This window comes from Aulonocara sp. 'chitande type north' Nkhata Bay, linkage group LG3, assembly GCF_057382095.1.
Source record: "Aulonocara sp. 'chitande type north' Nkhata Bay isolate Kocher_YH1m ecotype deep benthic linkage group LG3, A_spYH_male_GT1.1, whole genome shotgun sequence".
In the NCBI taxonomy this organism is placed as follows: Eukaryota; Metazoa; Chordata; class Actinopteri; order Cichliformes; family Cichlidae; genus Aulonocara; species Aulonocara sp. 'chitande type north' Nkhata Bay.
The window spans coordinates 22,662,685-22,684,892 of NC_141346.1; the positions used below are offsets into that span (position 1 = coordinate 22,662,685).

General features: G+C 39.5%; 1 protein-coding gene across 3 annotated transcripts; it reads left to right on the forward strand.

The window, feature by feature from the left end:
• The first annotated feature begins 1,672 nt into the window (after positions 1 to 1,672).
• On the forward strand, positions 1,673 to 14,419 carry LOC147334602 (butyrophilin subfamily 3 member A2-like). 3 transcript variants are annotated; one of them, XM_086273400.1, is made up of 7 exons: positions 1,673 to 1,732; positions 10,019 to 10,109; positions 10,305 to 10,646; positions 11,489 to 11,767; positions 11,859 to 11,978; positions 13,159 to 13,683; positions 13,792 to 14,419. In XM_086273400.1, exons 2-6 carry the CDS (start codon positions 10,028 to 10,030, stop codon positions 13,677 to 13,679), a joined length of 1,344 nt encoding a protein of 447 aa, XP_086129526.1. In that variant the 5' UTR covers positions 1,673 to 1,732; positions 10,019 to 10,027; the 3' UTR covers positions 13,680 to 13,683; positions 13,792 to 14,419. The 3 variants fall into 3 exon arrangements, with proteins under 3 accessions (XP_086129526.1, XP_086129544.1, XP_086129536.1); XM_086273418.1 differs by having other exon boundaries at positions 13,797 to 14,419; XM_086273410.1 differs by lacking the exon at positions 1,673 to 1,732 and adding an exon at positions 8,770 to 9,020.
• Positions 14,420 to 22,208: the final 7,789 nt, after the last annotated feature.

The following is a 22,208-nucleotide window of genomic DNA, read 5'->3' on the forward strand; positions in this document are numbered from 1 at the left end:
TAAGTGACTTATGTATGTATGTATGTATATATATGTATATATTGTACTATTCTTAGTTAGCGTATTGTCTGTCTTGTCTTAATGTTGGTTTAAAATGGAGCACTGTAACAAAAAATAATTTCCCCCAGGGATCAATAAAGTATTCTGATTCTGATTCTGATGATTCCATACTTTGTAAGTTATCCCATTTCTTTTTGGCCTGCAAGGGGGTGACTAGTTATCCCATTTCTTTTTGGCCTGCAAGGGGGTGACTTTCCCCTCTAGGCCCATCTTCTCCAGAATTGTCCTGATCACACAAAATAAATAAGAGAAGAGAGGAAACCATGGCAACTACTGTATGTTAATCCCTAAATCCACAAGTTTTCACTGCAGAACACCCGAGGAACACCGTCTGGACCTCACAGGTTCTGTACAGCATGAGGGTTAATAAAACCGTGCTCATGTTAATATGATGTGTAAATTGATTTATTCTTGTACCTCCATGCCTGAGTGGCCAAATTCATTACCCCAGGGAAGAGGTGATCATTATCTCTTCATTTTAATAAATTGAGCCGTTCTTTGTTCTCCACAACAATATCACAAAAAGGTTAATTCGCAAAAATCACAATTGGCTGTATGTAACCAGCAATACATCAAAGTTTGGTGCAAGGGGCACCGAAGAAAACTATTTGCAAAAGATGTATACAGTGAATATTAAAATGTTTAAAAACTAATCTGATATACCTGACATAATTTTGAGTATAATTAGTTTATATTTATGTGGATATTGTACATGTGTAGCATTCATTTGATTTTGACTCAAATACATTTATATTTTTAATGGTAAATACCAAAAAAAAGGGTTTTTATAAGAAACAGTTTATTTAAAAACATTCAGGAACATTGTACATGTACTTTTTTGTATTTAAGTGGTTGCAACCTGTTACTGTAGTGCACAAAACAAAGTCATGAAACATGTCACCAATATAAAGGCAGTAGAATTAGAATTATAGATAAAATACATTTTATGAAAGTTTGACCATATTTGACCCAAAAGAAGAGGTCAGATGTCCAGAGTAACCTGATATTTACAATCCCCATGTATCATTCCCTACATGCTGTCAGTACCAACAATGACATCGTTTTAAATAAATGGCTCTATATAACATTATCATTACTCTGACTTTCAGGTTGATCTGTTGAACTCAGGGAGAGGTCAGAGGTCAAACGTGACATGATATTTAAAATCTTTATACTTTATAAATGTTACACAGTGCACTTGTACAAGTGTACAAGTTTTAAGACTTTTTGTCAATTTTCCACCAACAAGTCATAAAGTTCACCTTGGTGGACGCAAACCAGATTTCAATGGGTTGTTATAACATCATCCTGCTCTACACCCTACAGAGTTTTTAGAGATGTTGTGTTTACAGACAGAACGTAATGCAAACACTACCAAAAACATGAGCTCCTTGTTGAAGGTAATAAGAAAGTGCTGAGCTATCTACACATGCTCTGTAGTGATCTGATGCAACATGCAATCAAGGTCAACCGTCCCTGTGTTCGTCATGCTCAGTGTTTATCTGATAAACACCAAGGAATGTGCAGCAGTGAACGTTAGAAACTGATCAGACTTGAGTGTCTGGTTTGCAGTGACTCGTTAATCATTGTCTCAGTTCCTGTTTCCTGCTCAGCTACAACGATTCATTTCACTTTAACAGCAACAGTTTGGATCACTGTGTCTTTATCTGTGGTAAGTCTTTTTTTATTTATTTGTTTGGTTCTTTGTTGTTTTGTTGTTTTGTTTTTTGATTCGGAGAACAAACAAACAAGAACCTTATAAAAAAAACACTGAAATGTGTGGTTAAAGAAAAAAAAAAGTGATTTTTTTTTGTTGTTTTGCTGTCAAACCGTGAGCACATACAAGATGACAAATGTCTGTCAGTTGTTAAAAGCTCCCACAAAGCTCCAAATGTAGCAGCAAAGTGTGAGAAAAGCTGTATTTATGTTTATAACGAACTGTTCTTGGAGTCGTGCAGAGACCTGCACTCAAAGCAGGACTTTGTCTATCGAGGTGACTTAAAAGAAACTCTGAGCTTTCAGTTTTAGTTATGTACCTAAGTTACACTGCTATGGAGCAGGTTAATTTCAAAATAAAAGGTCATAGTCTAAGCTGATCTGTGTTCCTGGTGAGTGTTTGATGGGTCAGCTCCAGCCTTGGCTGAGCCTTTGTGCTTTTCTTTAATGTATTTGCCAAATAGAGATAAAACACAGAGCTGACTGCAGCAGCAGGTTTCTCAGATTTTCTTTCAGGCTGGTGCTGATTGCTCTGCTGTGTACAGAGTGGGCGGAGTCAACTCACATGAATTGTTTCGGTTTCTCCTCTGAAAATGACTGCTTGATACAAACTCTTGAGAACAAAAGTCAGTTTACTCCTCAGAAAAAATCCTGAAAGTTTGGAGGTGTTTTGTTGATTTTAAGCTTTAGACTCATCAGGTTTGTTCTGCACTCTGTCAATCATAGCTAGAGAGCTCACTTTTCTACTTTCAAAGGAAAATATAGTAGGGGCTCGATGGGTGAGAGCACTAGCACAAAGACTCACGGTTCATGCTGAAAAAAAAACCAAAAACAAAACCGGTTACCCTGATGATGACATATCACCCGCAATCAGTTGTGGGAGTGTGACAGTCAGGCATTAGTACAATGTCAGCAATGTTACTCTAGTCAGTGAAACACAGGAGTGTTTGGCTGCGTTATAGCTTGCAACATGGATTTTTGCCAGAAATCTTCTTTTTTAAAATCTAGAGTCTTTTAGTCTTTTTCTCATCCATACTCTGCTTATGCATTTTGCACCATTTCGATACCTTTGTGTACAAAAATCTACACTCTCAAAATCTGCCAGAAAAACCTCAACCAACAATATTTCTTCTGCTTTTTTTCATATATCACTTGTATTAAAATATTCACAAGTATTAAATTATCTTCTGGATTTCAAGCCTTTAAATGTTTGAATCATTTACTATTTATTGAAAAAACTCACAAAAAATAAATTTCCATGTAATAAATTGGATGAGGATGGGACATTGGGGGTGATTAGATTATTGGACATGTCAAAGAACAGACACAAAATGGATTGTATTGCATTATTATTTTTTGTGTAGTGCCTCGCGATACAAAAATGCCCCATTCACTTCTACTGAAACCACATTTATTTAAATCTCTCTGCCGTTGTAGTATAAAACCATGCGTCCTGTAATGTCAGGATTTCCCTAGCACCTGTAAGAATAATCTCAGTCTGTATGTTCTTTGCTGATTCCAAGAAGGATCCACAACACTGAACAGTACTAAATTATTGAAGGCAGACTCAGGACATGTAACTCACTGCCATGGTGGTGGCTGTGAATGCAAACAGAGATGAGAAGACAGCTCTCGCCTTTGTCAGCTTCAGCGTTGGAGGGAAGCTCCGGCTTGTTTGCCTTGATATTCCCTACCAGTATCATCCATGCTCTGCTGATACAGAGCATGGATGATACTGGGCAAGGGAGCAGGTTATGAAAAAATTATAACAAGTAAGTTTGACAACCTGGAGCCTCCTTGTGTTGATAAGGACAATTGAGTCGGTCATCAAATCGGAGGTTGGTGCTTACTATCTGACGTGGTGGCCCTGAAGATTGGTTACCCATTATGCTCATCCCACAGGATGGGATGAGGATAGATTCCCCTTTGGACTGATACACATCTGCTAGGATGAGAAGTCCTGTGTACTCAAATCTCTTCACATCACTCCATCCTGACATTGAATGCCTAACTTGAGGTTTGTCATTTACAAAATCAACAGCATCATGTCAGGAGAGAAGAAAAGGTCAAAAGAAGAGGCCACATGATAGATTTTTAAAATTGAATATCTTGTGGGCCCTGGCATCATGCTGGGGGATGCCTGAATGAAGCACAACATCTACGCCACGTAAAAAAAAAATTGCAAGTACAAGTATTGAAGTATAAGTAAAAGTTCAAGTATTGTGTTTTGAGGAGAAATTTATTTTGAGCAAAGAAAAGCTCAATTTGAGTGAACAAAATTTATTGCTGCATGCAAACAGTGTATTTCAGTGTTTGCTATTATCCATATACACATACAGTCCCTCTAGCTCTGTTTTTGCATTTGCTCTTGGTCAGATCTCTGGGGACCTGCTCGCAGTGTGTCGCTCGCACTCTCAACATCTCTGCTCCCTGCATGTTCAACTCTTTCTGCACACCGTTATATATGTACTACATAACCAACCAATAACAGACTTGGATGCAAAAACTTCTGATTAGCTGTTTTTGTCTCCAATCAGCTTGCTAGCTACTGCATTCTGGGAAAACTGTCCAAAATGTATCTAAATCCAGTGGCGTGGTTTGGTTTAAAGTAGCTTAAAACCAACAATAGTCTTAAAAATTATATACTTTAAAATAAAATAATTAAACATACATACGGGAATGAGGATCAGCACCTCCAAATCTGAGGCCATGGTTCTCAGCCGGAAAAGGGTGGAGTGCCCACTCCGGGTCGGGGATGAGTTCCTGCCCCAAGTGGAGGAGTTCAAGTATCTTGGGGTCTTGTTCGCGAGTGATGGGAGAAGGGAGCCGGAGATCGACAGACGGATTGGGGCTACAGCTGCAGTAATGCGGACGCTGCACCGGTCCGTCGTGGTGAAGAGGGAGCTGAGTGTAAAAGCGAAGCTCTCAATTTACCGGTCGATCTACGTCCCTACCCTCACCTATGGCCACGAGCTGTGGGTAGTGACCGAAAGAACGAGATCGTGGATACAAGCGGCGGAAATGAGCTTCCTCCGAAGGGTGGCTGGCCTCTCCCTTAGAGATAGGGTGAGAAGTTCGGCCATCCGGGAGGGGCTCAGAGTAGAGCAGCTGCTGCTCCACATCGAAAGGAGCCAGCTGAGGTGGTTCGGGCATCTGACAAGGATGCCCCCTGGGCGCCTCCTGGGTGAGGTGTTCCAGGCATGTCCCACCGGGAGGAGGCCCCGGGGCAGACCCAGGACACGCTGGAGAGATTATATCTCTCGGCTGGCCTGGGAACGCCTTGGTGTTCCCCCGGACAAGCTGGAGGAGGTGGCTGGGGAGAGGGAGGTCTGGGCCTCTTTGCTTAGGCTGCTGCCCCCGCGACCCGGCCTCGGATAAAGCGGATGAAGATGGATGGATGGATGGAACATACTAATCAAAAATGGGGCGGTTTCTCAAATTTCAAGTAAACGAGCCCGCACTCGCGTTCAGACTTTGCAAGTCCAGACTTCCTGAGAACGCCAGTTTTTACTGCCATTCCCTCTTAATTTAACTGTGATTAATATTTGCAATTGAAATTACACATGATGTAGATTTTTTTTTTTTAAGATAACTTTAAAAAGCACTTTGGCCACAATTCGCTTTTACATATCATGTTTCATAATGTCTAATAAACGTCATACAGTTAAGCACAATGACTCACTACATGACAGAAACACATGCTTAATCTCTCTTTCAATAAAAATAGCACACATGTATGCCTGAATAACAACAAACAGGTGAGACGTTAGAATGCTTTTGTTTTTATTTTAGTAGACACACACAACTGACAATAGATGGCTGGATTTTGGAAGAGAATTGAACAAATATTTAACATATAATCTGATCATTTTTGTAGCAGCCTTCAGGATCTCCATGTATTAACATGCTGTTATTGCTCCCGGTGAAATGTTTCCTCCTGAATTTAAATATTTTTATGTTAGATTTAATTCAGAGTCAGCTGTTTAACTAAGAACAGAACATTTTACATCAGGGGATATGACGGGTGAAATTCAAAATAGACTGACAGCTCTCCAAGTAAGACTTCAGTATTAAATAAAACGGTCCAGTTATAAAGCTGAACTTTAATTTCAGCCAAACCAATTTACTCAGGAACAAATCAAACACTGAAATAAACCAAACATGAACATTTAGAAGTTATCTAAGTGACTTATATATCATGTTTAACCCGAGTAGCGAAAGACCGAGAGGGGTTTGAAAATGATGCGCTGGGATTCTGTGCCTTGACCACCCAGTCAGCTGGTGGGTAAAAGCCATCTCGAAAAACGTCAGAGCACTTTTGCAAATATGTGATGTCTTGATAAATCAAGCAGATAGTTGAAGTTTACATAGCTACATTCTCACCTGAAAGTACACTCAACAAAAATATAAACGCAACACCTTTGTTACTGCTCCCATTCCCCATGGGATGGACGTAGAGACCTAAAATTCATTCCAGATACACAATATAACCATCCCTCCCAAACAGTGGTCACAAATCAGTCCAAATGTGTGGTAGTGGGCACATCTGCCATATTGAGATAATCCATCCCACCTCACAGGTGTGCCACATCAGGATGCTGATCTGACATCATGAGTAGTGCACAGGTGTACCTCAGACTGCCCACAACAAAAGGCCACCCTGGAATGTGCAGTTTTTTGCGCTATTGGGGGTCTGGGGACCCAGAACCGGTCAGTATCTGGTGTGACCACCATTTGCCTCATGCAGTGCAACACATCGTCGCATGGAGTCTATCAGATTGTCAATTGTGGCCTGTGGAATGTTGGTCCACTCCACTTCAATGGCTGTGCGAGGTTGTTGGATATTCGTGGGAACTGGTACACGCTGTCGTACACGCCGGTCAAGCACATCCCGAACATGCTCAATGGGTGACATGTCCGGTGAGTATGCTGGCCATGCAAGAATTGGGACATTCTCAGCTGCCATCTGCCCTGAACAATGTGAACCATGATTCATCCGTGAAGCGCACACCTCTCCAACGTGCCAGACGCCATCGAATGTGAGCATTTGCCCACACAAGTCTGTTACGGCGACGAGCTGGAGTCAGGTCAAGACCCCGATGAGGACGACGGGCATGCAGTTGAGCGTCCCTGAGACGGTTTCTGACAGTTTGTGCAGAAATTGTTTGGTTGTGCAAACCAATTGTTCCAGCAGCTGTCTGGGTGGCTGGTCTCAGACGATCTTGGAGGTGAACCTGCTGGATGTGGAGGTCCTGGGCTGGTGTGGTTACACGAGGTCTGCGGTTGTGAGGCCGGTTGGATGTGCTGCCATATTCTCTGAAACGCCTGTGGAGACGGCTTATGGTTGAGAAATGAACATTCAATGCACGGGCGACAGATCTGGTTGACATTCCTGCTGTCAGCATGCCAATTGCACGCTGCCTCATTGCTTGTGGCATCTGTGGCATTTTGCTGTGAGACAAAACTGCACATTCCAGGGTGGCCTTTTGTTGTGGGCAGTCTGAGGTACACCTGTGCACTACTCATGATGTCAGATCAGCATCCTGATGTGGCACACCTGTGAGGTGGGATGGATTATCTCAATATAGCAGATGTGCCCACTACCACACATTTGGACTGATTTGTGACCACTGTTTGGGAGGGATGGTTATATTGTGTATCTGGAATGAATTTTAGGTCTCTACGTCCATCCCATGGGGAATGGGAGCAGTAACAAAGGTGTTGCGTTTATATTTTTGTTGAGTGTATCTTAAAAGTGCCAGGGCTCAATGGCCTGTGAAAAAGGAAGGGACTCAAGCACAGAACCAAAAACTGGACCTAAGTGACGGGCGATGGAAACTATAGCGGACCAGGAACACTGGAACAAAGGAGATAATAATCAGAGCCCGCGGCGTTGTAAATGAATCTAAGATTTCAAAACTAAGAGGTCTTACATGGCTGCAGGTGGAGATTAGCTAGAGGAGGAGGTGATTTAGATGAAGGTGAGTACAGAGTGCGATGTGGGTGTGCAGAGAGGCAGGCAGGTGAGGATGGCAGTTTGTGAGTGAGTTTTACCAGCAGCAGCAGACCAGAATCCTGAGACGTGACTATGGCGAGAGTTAGAAAATATATCCAGGTGCCGACTAGCGACTAGGAAAAAAGGGTTAAGCAAAACATACTGAGGAACTCAAGACAAAATGTGAGGCAGAGAACTGACTATGGTAAGCAGACAATCTGGCAAAGGTTCATTGTGAGCGCTTGTCATAAATACTGCTGAAGTAATTGCCAACAGGTGAGGAGCAGGGAGGAGCAATGAGAGCTCCACCCAGGGGAGGAGAGCTGATGCTGTGGAAAATCACTCAGACTCACCCAAAACATAACAAGAAGTTTATTTTGTGATCCAGAAAGAGTAATATTTCAAACTTTTTAGCTGCGTTCCTCCGCCATTGCCTTGTTTGAGTTTTGGACAAAATGCATTCTGGGATATTTGTCTGGGGTTAGCTACAGTAGCTAGCGAGCTGATTGGAGACCAAAACAGCCAATCAAATTTTTTTGTCCTAGTGTTTCTCTTTAAGAAAACACTTATTTTTAAAATTGCCAGCTGTGCCGTGAGTGAGCTGAAGCTCTTTCTCTCAGATGAGGAATGGCCATGGTGTTGAAGAATTTTAAAGTCCCAATGCAAATATAGCTGAGAACATTGTTTTTACACCCCTATTAATTAATTTTATTTGATGGAATGGCTCATCCAATAACTGAAGTGCTGCTCTTGCATACATACACCAAGAAAACTGTATGCATTATATCTACACTTTACATAAAGACATTTAAACATAAATAGATGTGTTTCTGTTTCTTTTCTGTCTTCTTCTCTCTGTTTTCACTAACACTCTACTAACTAACTAACTGATAAAACTACACCCTCAGTTTCATATCACTCCTTGTACACAGTTAGTTATATTTGACACCCTTCACAAACATAATGTCCTTGTTCATTCCTAAACTCCTCAACACGGAACTCACAGCATGTACGATGTTGAAACTTATTCAACTGTTAAAACACAGCTTTGACTTAAACTTTCAATTTGATTCATTTGTTCATTTAAACAAAGTTCAACTCATTTTATGAAAAGAACTGACCTTTGATATCAGGAACTATAAAGTCAACACAGGTTATTGTTTAACAGAGGGTTGGGCTGAGAGTGCACATAGTTTTATTACAACCTACTTTCTTTGAGCTGTGGGGAGGGTTTTAAGCAGTTCAACGGGTATGTAGATTTTTACCATATAAGCTACAATGCAATCATTTCCTTCTTTATTTATTTTGATTATTTACTTACTTTACTTACTAAATTATCTAGCAGGTGTTTATAATACATAAAATCTGATTAATCACATAAGCATTTACAGTTACCAGAGGCACAAAGAGTGTGTAAGCGGAAACATTTTTTGTAGTGAAGGAGTGAAAGTAACATAATTAGTATTTCTGGATACTTGTGTATTCATAAATATTTAGAATGTGTAATTTTAATTACATGCTGTTATTGGTAGCTGCTTGGAGAGTTTGCAATTTGAAACAAAATCCATATCTTCTATCAGCATTAAATAGACAGTAAGTCTATTAATTGCAAACAGGACAATAGAAACCATGACCTATGCACAGACAGCTTATTGGAGGAGGACCTCATGGATATACTGAACTCAATGTTACTTGTGTCTCTTGTCTCTCTACTTTCATCGCTCTGTTAATTTGATCTCTTTAGTGGTTACTGGTAAGAGTAGATGTGGCAACCAGAAAATGTGAAAAAGGCACAGTACAACAGCCAATGTTTTATCACTGTTTATCAACAAAAACATACTTTTGTGCAAATTTTCACAGACCTTTGATTTAGTAAAAAGTGCTTTTGTTATTTTGCTTGTAGTGTAATGACTTCACAAAGATGAGTAACTGGGCTGTGTCCAGATGACATGGTAGCTCTCATCAAGAGCTGAGAAGAAAACGTCAACAATTCCCAGCTTGTCTTTCAATTGAATGTCCAGATTTCCTGCAATGTTCTTGATCTCTCTTGTTACTGTTACTCCTGGAAAGGAGCGCATTTCCAAATAATTAAAAATAAATTTAACATAATTAAATACTTTTTTCAAATGTGATATTACCGTGACAGTCTACATATCAGTCTTTCACTGTTTCATTTTTTCTATCAGAGAATGGCTTAATATAAAAAGGTGTGTTGCTATGCCCCCCTCCCCCCCTTTGTTGTTGCAGACATCTAGAATGAGTCCTATAAAGAATAAACATCTCTTGGTTTTCCATCATGTTGTTGTCGTCCTCCTTTTTCTAACACAAACTTGTGGTGGTAAGTTGCACACAAACATTTATAAAATCCACAATTTAAAGTTTTTACCTGTAGTCTTTCACAGATGATGGAAACACACACTGTAACAGCACCAGTTTATGTTGATGTAGTTAAATAAATCAATTACACAGTTTGCTCAGACTGATCGTCACAATTACTAAACTGCTGAACTGTATGTGTCCCTAAATTTGTTAGGTCAGCATCAGATGATTGGTCCAACTCAGCCAGTAGTGGCCATGATTGGTGATGACATCATGTTGCCATGCCACCTGGAACCTGCTGTGGATGCTGTTGACCTGACTGTGGATTGGTCCAGAACTGACCTCAAACCTAGATCTGTCTATGTGAGGCGAGAGGGTGTGGAGCTTCTGACTGAGCAGAATCCTTTGTACACAGGAAGAACATCACTCTCTGTCAACAAACTCCAGTGTGGAGACGTTTCATTGAAACTCTCCACAGTGCAACTCTCTGATGCAGGAACATACAAATGCCTTGTACCTAAATTTAATGCAGAAACTGTGGTGACGCTTGCTGTAGGTAAGTTTCATTTAATTTAGATTAATTTCTTCACTTTGCAATTTAGATGTGAAGAAAGACTTTAAGCAACATAGATATTGAGGGTCAAAGGGCACTCAGAATGACAAGAGGGATAAAGGAACACTCGGGTCAGCTACAATAGAAAGTGGATCATTCACAGAGGCATATGAGTTGAGAATAGAAGTGCATTCATTCTGGGTAACCAAAATAGCTCTTACTTGGGCTAGAAAATACTTCCTGGACAGATATGTGGACTGAGCATATTGACATGAACATGACAGGGGAATGACTACAGAGTCATTGGCATTCTGGTTTTCTGGCCATTAGGGCACACAACCTGACCAGTGTAGCACATGGAGCAGCTGGGTTATTAAGCAGTACAACTGGACAAATAAGAGAGATACATAACAAAAAACAAAAGTACTTAGAATCACAGGGGATTTGAGCACCCACTAAATGGGCTTTTTGCCAACCGAGGGGTATCTGGCCCCATGAGAAAAACACTTCAGCCAAGGAGGCCCTTTTACCAAGATGAACCAGAGGAAAGCTGATTTGACAAAGAACTACTTGGATAGGTACAAGTTAATTTCAGCCTATATACAGGAACTTCGAAAAGAGAAAATGGAATAAATAAGTAAGATTATTAGAAATTTGACCAGTTAGATTGGCACAGTTGATGTCACATAGCATTGTGCCTCTCTTTAAGTTTAAAAGGACAATTTGAGTTAAGGTCAAAAAGAGACACATTTGGGCGAACTGTAACTATTTTAAGAATCTTTTTTTCAGATATATATTTTGGCAACTACATTTCAATATTTTGTCTGTCATTCTTTTCTTTGCAGGTTCAGTTTCCTCACCAGTCATAGAACTCACCAATGTCAAAAATGAAATGGTGTTAGAGTGTAAATCTAATGGCTGGTATCCAGAGCCTCAGATGTTGTGGGTGGACAGTGAGGGAAAACCCATTTCTGTGGAACCTACAAAGAATGTCAGAGGTTCTGATGGCCTCTATACTGTCAGCAGTAAAGTGACTGTGGAGAAAGGACAGAGCTACAGCTTCACCTGCAAAGTTCAACAGAAGAATATCAGTCAAATCAAAGAGACACACATCCATGTTTCAGGTAGAAATGCCTTTTTTTTTATATATCACTCACATTAATTTTCAGTTACAGAAAGTAGAATCTAGAACATTTTGACTCCTTATATTCACAGGTGATCTCTTTATGGTCCAGTCTAATACTGCTGTTCACATTATCATCAACTTGGCTGTCTGTTTAATAAGCGTCGGGACAGCAGTAATCCTAATATGGAAGTGTGGACAAAATAAAACCAGTAAGTTCAAACTACATGGCACTTTTTTACCCCAACCTCAAATTATCATCAGGCCTTTTTAATGTCTTGTTTTAGTGTAACTGCCTTTAAAATTAAGGGCTAAGAAGTACAAACGTGATTCAAATAAAAATGACACAAACACATAAACAGTTATGTTAAAGGCGCTCGAGGGAAAACAGTGGATGGAGATTGCAGAAATTACAGCGATTTACTAGCAAAATTGGAGGTTCTCAGCAACTTTACTTTTATAAAGGAATATAACCCTGTGTCCTGTGTTGTAAAGAGATGTGTTAAGACATGCAGAGTTGTTCCCATCAGTGCAGACTGACTGAGATTGCAATATCTTGACTCTCTGTCTGCATTTATAAACTAAGTGTCAATTATTGGCAAGTGGTTGCCCGTCTGTCGGAGAGTAACTAGACTTAGTTCAAGTCACGCTGTGATTATTTGTTGGCAGTTTGCATCTTATTAGCAACCTGTGCAATTGCCTTGTGATCAGAAGTGGAGTATAGAACACCCTCAACCTCTAGAAGACCAACTGGTTTCCACAACCACCTGCTGAATGTGTAGAAATTCCACACGAGGAAGTTGCCTTCCTATTGTTTTCCTCTAGTGTGACTGAGACATTTTGGGGGCAAAGGCAAAAATATTTGAGGAAATCACCCACTGTAAAATTATAGTTATAGCAACAATATAAATGAAAACTTTTTGTGTTTTATCCTTGTTGTAGGAATTGCAACCAAAATGTTCTCACTCGTTTACTCATATAAACGAAGCAGTGCAAGAAAATTAAATGTGAAAATTAGATATGCATGAATAGATGTGATTTTGAATAAAATTGGCCAAACCTCTCTGATTCACATGTAGCAGTTTCAGTACATCTAATGTTATTTTAAATATCCTTCATTAGTGATTTCTGAACATCTATTTTCACTGAATTTTGAAATACATCTGAAAGTCAGTCCTTCTCAAAAGAAGACTTTGTTCTAGACTCTACATTGTTGTAGGGTAGTAACCATAGTGTCAGTCTCTATAGTAATGCTTCAGACTGTTTATTTCCATTTATATTTGATTACTGGTATACTAAATTAATACTGTCAACACATGTGAACACATAAAAATGACTAATATGTTGTCCCTATTTTCCAAATATTTTTTTCCTGCAATTTTATTCACACAGAAATCAGCAAACATGATGAGGATGAAAATGAACAACATCAAACAGAGATGGAGGAAAAATTACAGAGAGAACGTGAGGAAAAGAAAAGACTTGAAGAGGAGTTGCAGAACAAGGAGGAAGATTTAAAACATGTCAGACAAACCATTGAAAAACTGATGGAGCAGAAGACATTTCTGAAGGACCAGAGAGAAAAACTCATCACACTACTGCAGGTGGACAAGGCAGAGATGAAAGAGGCCATGAAAAAAGAGAAAGAAACTCCAAGAACTGACAAAGAGAAAAAAATGCAGAAGCGTGAAGATAAAAAAACTGACCTGAAAAAAAGAATAGAAGCACATGAAGAACTGTTAAAGATGACAGAAAAGCTAATGGAGGAAACGGAGAACATTATAATCCAAATGACAGAAAGAAAGGGAAACCTGGAAAAAGACAAGGAACAAATTATTAAACACTTGAGAGAGAAACAAAAAAATGAAAGAGATTTACAAGAAACTGTCAGAGAAACAAGCGAGAAACAATGAACAGGTGTGTAAGTTTTTCTTTAATATATTTCTTGCTAAAGTCACATGTACAAACTGTCGTGTTGTGCCTTCAGTTGTGAACCTAAAACGTTTTTTTGCTTTTCTTCCTCAGCGCAGGACAGAGTAACACGACAAATAAAACATGGATTTTTCTGTTTTTTCCTCTTGTTGTCATTTTGCAATGTGATGCCTAATGTTTCTTTATTTGTTTGCTTTAAATTTATACTATATACATTTAAACAAGAAATGCAGTTTTACTGTATTTTATCATAGGAGAGTTTGTTATGATAAAATGTATCAACATTTTTGTGATCCTTTAAATCTTTTGTCTGTGTGTAAGTAAGAATTACACTGTGAGAGGAAGAAGAAAATATGTCTGTATTGTCGTGAGACCTGGGGTAGAATGAGATTGAAGTCCCCCCTGGCTGCCTCCACATCACAGCTAAGAGATATTGAAGGTCTTAATAGTCAGACTTATGTGAGTAAAAGTGATCAAAGTTCTAAAACAGAGCTTTCATCTATTTCCTAATAATTAAGCATTTTATTCTTAATCAAGATAAATAAAATACAAATGTAATCAATATATTAATGACAAACATAGTTTGAGTAATAGAAATAACTGTTTTAATGTCTGAGTTTTGTGGTGAAATGTGTGAGTGCTCATGAGCAGCTTCAACCGTGGCAGTTTTGTTTCTAATAACAGGCCTCACCAAGAGTCTGACCTGTGTGCGTGTGTGTGTGTGTGTGTGTGTGTGTGGGGGGGGGGGGGGGGGGGGGGGTGCAGGATGGGGGTGAAAGAGACACACTGGAACCACTAATCTCAGAAAAGTGTCTGGCTACAAAATGTATGATTTAATAAAAGAGGGTTGTTTTTTTAAATAAATTAAAAAACAGTTAATTAGCAGAGTTTAAAAAGGTGAAAGAAAGTATTCCTCTGTATTTTAATTGAAAAGAGATTATGTTACAATGAATCTACATGTGAAAATGTGCTAAAAACAAATTCTGCATGTTAAGAATAACAAAGGAAACGTAATAAATTGAATTTAAGGTTTAAAAGTACAAACATTGTGTTAAATCATGTAGGTCAGACATACAGAGAGACATAGAGAGACAGATAAGGTGTGGGTGGACATCGGATGATTAATGTCAACAATTTGACTGGATGTCCAAAATGTGAAGATGTGATGCCCAGCAGGATAGGATGGATGGGTTTAAAGACCACAGAGACCCGGTGTTTAGAAAAAATGCGTCTCAGCTGTTCCGATACTGCTGACACATACAGGATCACTACAGGTTTTCGCTTGGGTAGTGGTTGTTCTTCTCTCCTGGATCGGCTGGAGCTTTCTTTAGGTGCCTTTCCAGCTTTGACAAAAGTCCAGCTGGGATAACCACATTTACTCAGGGCCTTCTTGATGTGATGTTCTTCTGCTTCCCTGGCCACTGTGTCAGTGGGGATGGTGTTCACTCTGTGTTGTAACGTCCTAATGACGCCCAGTTTATGCTCCAGTGGATTATGAGAAACCTTAAATACTGCTCCGTATGCTTTGATTTACGGTAAACATCAGCTTACTTATTACTTAATACTTATTTTCCACCCTAATTTACGAATAAATTCTTTACAAATCCTACCATGTGAATTCATGGATTTTTTTTTCACATTCTGTCTCTCACAGTTGACGTGTACCTCTGGTGCAAATTACTGACCTCTGTCACAGGCACGTGCAGAGGGGGGGCTAGAGGGGCTTGAGCACCCGCCCCTTTCCTGATGGGTGCCCAAAGTGCCCTTTTGTTGAGGCAACTTTTTAAAAAAATTATTATTATTTTTTTTAATGTGTGTGTGCGTGCGGAGTCCTGTCTGTGCCCCTCAACAATAATATTTAACTATTAATCACAGTTTTGCTAAATAAAAGGATCTGGCTTGCATCTGTCACATGATCACATTTAACCAATGATCGCCCTTGACGGCAGAACGCGCTGGTTACGAGCCGGGAACGAGCTCACAAAGAGCACGCGCATTTTTAGTGGTCCGGAGCTGTAGGAGAAACACAAGTTAACTCAGAGACACAGACTGATGCGACAAAACCAGTAAGTCGGTGTACAGCGTACACTGTAGTGTGTAGCACCCAGGAGTATTAGCTTATTACGTACACGTTGGTAAGCTGTCTTGTTGCAACTGATGAACTGAAACAAACGAGCGTGCTGTGAGTGCAACAGCGCGACAAACATTACCTGTCCTTTTATTAACTACACAAGTAGTGCTGGTCACAGCTGCTGGCTACCTGTGTAAGGCTGTCATGGGTCTGTAGCTCTGTCACCGTTTTAGGGAACATATTTAGTTTTAAAGTATTTAGAAACATATTTAGTTTTAAAGTAAGTTTCCGGGCTTTTCCTGCCTTTCTGGAGGGATTATATTTCACTAAAAAACGATCTAATATGCATGCCCACATAATTATGCATTATTATAATTATAATATATTAAAAACACACGCTGTATTTTAAAGAACATACATTAAGAAGCAGATTATATTAGATTTATATTTTAAATAAGACAAAAGTTGGATTTTACAGCAGTAAAATGATTGTATCTCTACAGTTTAAACATGTAATAAGCTTTGCCCCTGCACAGAGTGGATAGTGAAACAAATGGAATCATCATAAATACATTATTTCATATTTATTACTTCCCCCTCCTCTTTGCTTTATTATTGTAGCTCTAGTAATAAATAATAATGTAAGGATTCTGAATCAGCACCGTGATGCCCATAGTATATACAGTATTCTGAAGAAGGTCTAAAATGTCACTGTGTGTGCGTGCATGTGTGTGTTTTTTTTAGATGGATTTTTAAAAAAAATATTACTCATGATATAACATTGTGCAGACATGCCTGGTAAGGACATGAGGAGGAAACAGTAGGAGCTGTATGAGGCTACTAAAGGCAGGGCTATAACATTTTTCTGTCATCATTTTATTATAGATTAAGTGCTGGAGTTGTTAGGTGTGGATAATTAGATTATAGTTTATTGCAATAGCAAGTTGTGCCTTGTTCTCAGATAGACAGCAAGTGGAGAGTGATATATGAAATGATGGGATGGAAGGAAGAAGAGAAGCAAAGAGTGATTCACAGGCAGAGCCTAAATTATTTCTCACAGTTTTTTGTTGCCTTATGGTTCCAAGTACTGTCACCAATCTTTGCATTTTGTTATTATCTCATGATACTTGTTTAATCAGCTACCATCTCTCCTATGGACTTTTTAATGTCTACAGTCTCAGATCAACACAGCCCTGCCCTCCAGCACTATCCACAGCAACCCCTCAACAGCAACATTGTACCCATCAGGTAAAGCATCGGCTACGTTTGCTTTGCCTTGTTGCCCATATTAGATTCTTGATGAATGTGTGTTGTTGTTATTCAGCCTGGTTCAATGTGCCCCTTTTTAACTTTGAGCACCCGCCCCTTTAAACCTCTCTGCACAGCCCTGCTCTGTCATCATTTTAGGTGGGGGAACTTGCACAATCGGTGGCTGACTAAATACTTTTTTGCCCCACTGTATCCTCCCTGGTGAATTTGATGTGTTGGTCCACCAAGTTAATGTGATCCGTGAATTGTGGTACGTCCTGACATTTCATTACATTTCAAAAAGTCATTTGGATGAGTAATGACACGTTTCTCCCACTAAAATGCCATGTCCAGATGAACAGAATCAACTATCAGAGTTTTGCTCACATCATTTTTTTCTCCACACTTACTGTGTCCTTATTTATTTTACACTCAAGCATACATTACTAATAATGCAAGCACATCATATAATTACGTCAGCAGTTTCTTCCCAACATTAATAAAATATTAAAGATCGTGATAATACTCTGAAGGAATTTTTGCTCTAATATCATATATTTGCGTGTTTTTTTAATAATTTGAAAAAAATGTTTTATGTTCGCAAGTGCATAAATATCTGAAGTTTTATGGAGATGATTTGATGTGGTTATTCAGCATGTAATTAAAGATTATTTTTGATAGGTTTGTAGCTTGAACCTATTCGCTGGAATGTTAAAGACAATATAATTACACAGCAAGCAAGACACGAAGTAGGCGAAATTCTTCATGTTTCTCGTGCACGGGAGAGAACCGGACAGGCGCCGTTCCTTCGCTTGACCCCAGTTGCTCTCTCCGTTCTCCCGTACCACTGTTCTTTTATTGAGGTTACATGAATATGCATAGGTTCATTAACATATGACGTCTACATACACACAAAGAGTACCTTGCCTGTGTGTGTGTGTGTGTGTGTGTGTGTGTGTGTGTGTGTGTGTGTGTGTGTGTGTGTGTGTGAGGTCAAGATGTGACCCTGTGAAGACTCCCCAAAGCTGGTGCCAGGAGTCTAGCAGATCTATCTAAACAAAAGGCTCTTATACTTAAAGAGATATACGTGTGTTTGCTAAACCATATATCAGCAAGAGAAGATACGACCTCTCCTAGGAGGTGTGTGTGATCTATGCCAGAACACTCTGTAGAGGAGTGAACGCACTCCCCTCTTCATGCTACACAGAGTTGTTACAGACCTCCTAGGATGAGACATTCTTTCAATCTACAAATGATTATATACTTCTAAGAATATATGGTTAAATATTTCTAAGCATAAATGACAATCAACAATACAAAACCTAACAATTTTCACTTTTGAAATCCAAAGTAAAAATAATATTTTCACAGAAGAACTCATAACTGCATCAATAAATAAATAAATAAATGCTAGAACTGATTTATGGTGTAATATGTCCAGTGACATCTTTATTGTCTGAGAAAAGCAAATAATTTTAGGAACACAGTAAACAAAATAAACAAACAAACACAGAAAAACTAAAGCATATATTTACATTGGAGAGACCAAACAGCCAATTCATAAACACATGGCACAACATAGAAGAGCCACCTACATGGGACAAGACTCTGCGGTCCATCTGCATATAAAGGATAAAGGACACTCTTTCGAGGATGCCAATGTTCACATTTTGGACAGAGAGGACAGATGGTTTGAAAGAGGGGTGAAAGAAGCCATCTATGTCCACTGTGAACGACCATCTTTGAACAGAGGCGGTGGTTTACGACACCAACTCTCTGCCATCTATAATCCAGTTTTGAGATCCCTTCCAAGACGCCTTAACGCCCACTCACACCCTGGGCCATCTGACCTCGGGAAATCACATGATAGGGTGGGATTAGTTTTTACAATGAGCTCACCCGAAACTCTGGCTGATTGTGACCTACACCCTTTTTCACACTTTGGCTCGTGTGATTAGGTAGAGGATCATTAGGGGGTCCATTGACCCTCTTGGAGGGTTACTCCCACAGGGTTTAAATCTGGGACTCTCCACCATTTGACCCTAGAACTGAAGAAGCTTCCCGGATGAGAGGTGAAACGTCTTCAAGCAACTTGAAGAAGTCCAGACGCCTATCTTTCCAAGCAACTTAGACTAAGATGTTCTAGCTTTACGGAGAGTTTTCTTAAAAGCAACAAACTATTTCTCCAGACTAAATGAAGATCTTCTAAATTTGTGACACGCCATTTCCTCTCCAGATTACGAGTCATCTGCTTTAGGCTACGTGTTTGAGAATTATACCACGGAGTCAGATACTTCTGATTTGAGGCCTTAGTTTTCACAGGAGCTACAGTATCCAGAGTCGTACATAGTGAGGAGGTAAAATTATTAACAAGATAATCGACCTCTGTTGGAGTAGCGTTCAGATAGCTGCTCTGCTCTGTGTTGGTATTAAAGATGATAACAGTGGGTGGATTATATTCCTAAACTTAGTTACAGCGCTTTCAGAAAGACATCTACTGTGATAAAGTCTACTCTCCACTGGTGTGTAATCAATTATTGTAAATGTAAATGTTATCAGGAAATGATCAGACAGGAGAGTGTTTTCAGGAAACACTGTTAATTGTCTAAGCCGCATGATAACTAGAGATTAGGGGTGGGTTTTGATAATCGATTTATCGATTAAAATCGATTCTGGCTTGGATAACGTGATATTGATTCATTAAAATCCTGAATCGATTTTTTTAATATTAATTTATTTTGCCCAAAACACCAGAATCTCAGGTTAAACCTCACAAAATTTCAACAAGCACCAAACAGCTAAAACAGTAAATGAGAGCAGGAACACGGATTCTGCACAAAGATGTAAACACAAAGCATGACCCGCGGATCAGAAACAGTGAGATGTTGCCTTTCTCACCCGACGGCACGGACACGGTCGGGGCTGAAAGCCGACAGCTCGCTGATTCTGATGTTTCGGCGGGTCCGCGCTTTGTGTTTACACCCTTTTTGCGGTGATTCTAAAGCTGTTAGTTTTATCTCTCTCCAAACAATACTGACTGAACCAGCAGCAATATATTCCCTTTTATTGTTGTATAATTAGTGCCCTTAATCTGATGACATATGTGGTACTTTGTTAATAGTCTTTTATTTATTGTCTTAATTTTCCTGTTTTTATTGTAAAGCACTTTGATGTACCACTGGTCTTTTAAATGTGCTATACAAATAAAGTTGTATTGTATACTTCAAGAACAATTTCCCGTCTAAAAATCTGTTTTCTGCATTATTCGCTTGCTTGTTACATACAAGTCTACCGTTGTTTACAGCGCTGTCGGCCACTGTTTTTTTCCCTTTTACTTACTTCCGAAAAGAAAACCTAATTTCTGCTGTTCAATGGGCTTCTGAACAAATGTAAACTTTTTGAAATTATGCAAAATGCAAAATGCTTAGCTGTGTCTGTAATAAAACCGCTGTAACTTCAGAGGTAACGTTCATATTTTGATTAATGGTTTTCTTTTGTTTTTGATGTACTGCAGAATATTTTTATAAATTCCCAGGCCAGGAAATCACCATCATGTTTTTCTGTGTTTTATCTTCAGGTACTTTGACACAAAGGCACCTGCTGTGATGCTCACGCCTTTGATAAAGTCTTGCGAGTGTCAGCTTCCTTTTTATAGATACAAAAATATGTAAATGTACTGATCTGAATTATAATATTTCTGACTGTCTGAGGCAAAATATCCCAGAATTAAATCGAATCTAATCTAATCGAATTGAATTGAATCGTGGATCGAATTGATTCAGGACCTTGTGAATTGGAATTGAATCAATTCTAGAAACCAGTGACGATACCCAGCCCTACTAGAGATGTGTAAATAAAGGTATAAACAAAGCTCCATAAAAATTAACTAGTAGCCTAAAGTACCCTTCTCATCCCCTGGAAACATGGGACTACAGAAGCAGACATTGCCTGGTGTTACAAAACAACCTCTTCAATAATACGGTGTCCACAAATCACATATAAAAGCATCACGCTGATGTCACTTTGATTGGGGGTGGCTGTAGCTCAGGCGGCAGAGCAGGTCAGCCACTAATCAGAAGGTTGGTGGTTTGATCCCAGGCCCAAATATCATTGGGCAAGATACTAACCCCATGTTTACCTGCTGGTGGAGGTCAGAGGGCCTGGTGGTGCCAGTGTCTGGCAGCCTCGCCTCTGTCAGTACGCCCCAGGGCAACTGTGGCTACAATGTAGCTTGCCATCGCCAGTGTGTGAATGACTGAATGTAGTGTGAAGCGCTCTGGGGTCCTTAGGGACTGAGTAAAGCGCTATACAAATGCAGGCCATTTAGGTATGTTCATAATAGACCACATATTGTTTTTTCATTTACACAATTTGTCATGAAGTTTTAAAATACAGTTTGGGTATAAAGTTTGTCTCTAATTTATTTAAAGAATATTGATGCATCTTACCTTCAACACTAAGCCAGCTCTTTGGTGATTCTCCACCATCAGCAATGCTACATTTGTAGAGTCCTTCATCAGATTTGGATACAGTGGGAGTCATTATGTTTCCTGATGAGCTGCTCCCAATGGAGACGCCATTTTTGTAGAATTTTGCAGTGTAGTTGGAGTTCACATCCTTTTTTCTACAATGCAAGGTCACGCTTTCTCCCTGCATCACAGGTTAGGCAGGAATCTCCAGGATCACATGACTCCCTAAATCTAAATGGCAGATAACAATTTTGTGTCAAAAAGTTTTTTGATTTCCTTTAAGTTCTCTTGAAATTGTACATTACTGTAAGTGATGTACTGAACATAAAAAAACGAAATATGTCAATGCATGATTAAGTTGTTTTTGTTTTTTTTTCCCATGGACATACCAGTTACAGTGACATTGACAGAGTTGCTTTTTTGTATTCCTCCATGTTCACACCAGTATTCTCCACTGTCAGTTGATGGATATGCATTAATTCAATTGAATTCAATTGAATTCAATTCAATTTTATTTATATAGCGCCAAATCACAACAAAAGTCGCCTCAAGGCGCTTCATAGATACAGAGACAAACCCAACAATCATATGACCCCCTATGAGCAAGCACTTTGGCGACAGTGGGAAGGAAAAACTCCCTTTTAACAGGAAGAAACCTCCGGCAGAACCAGGCTCAGGGAGGGGCGGCCATCTGCTGCGACCGGTTGGGGTGAGAGAAGGAA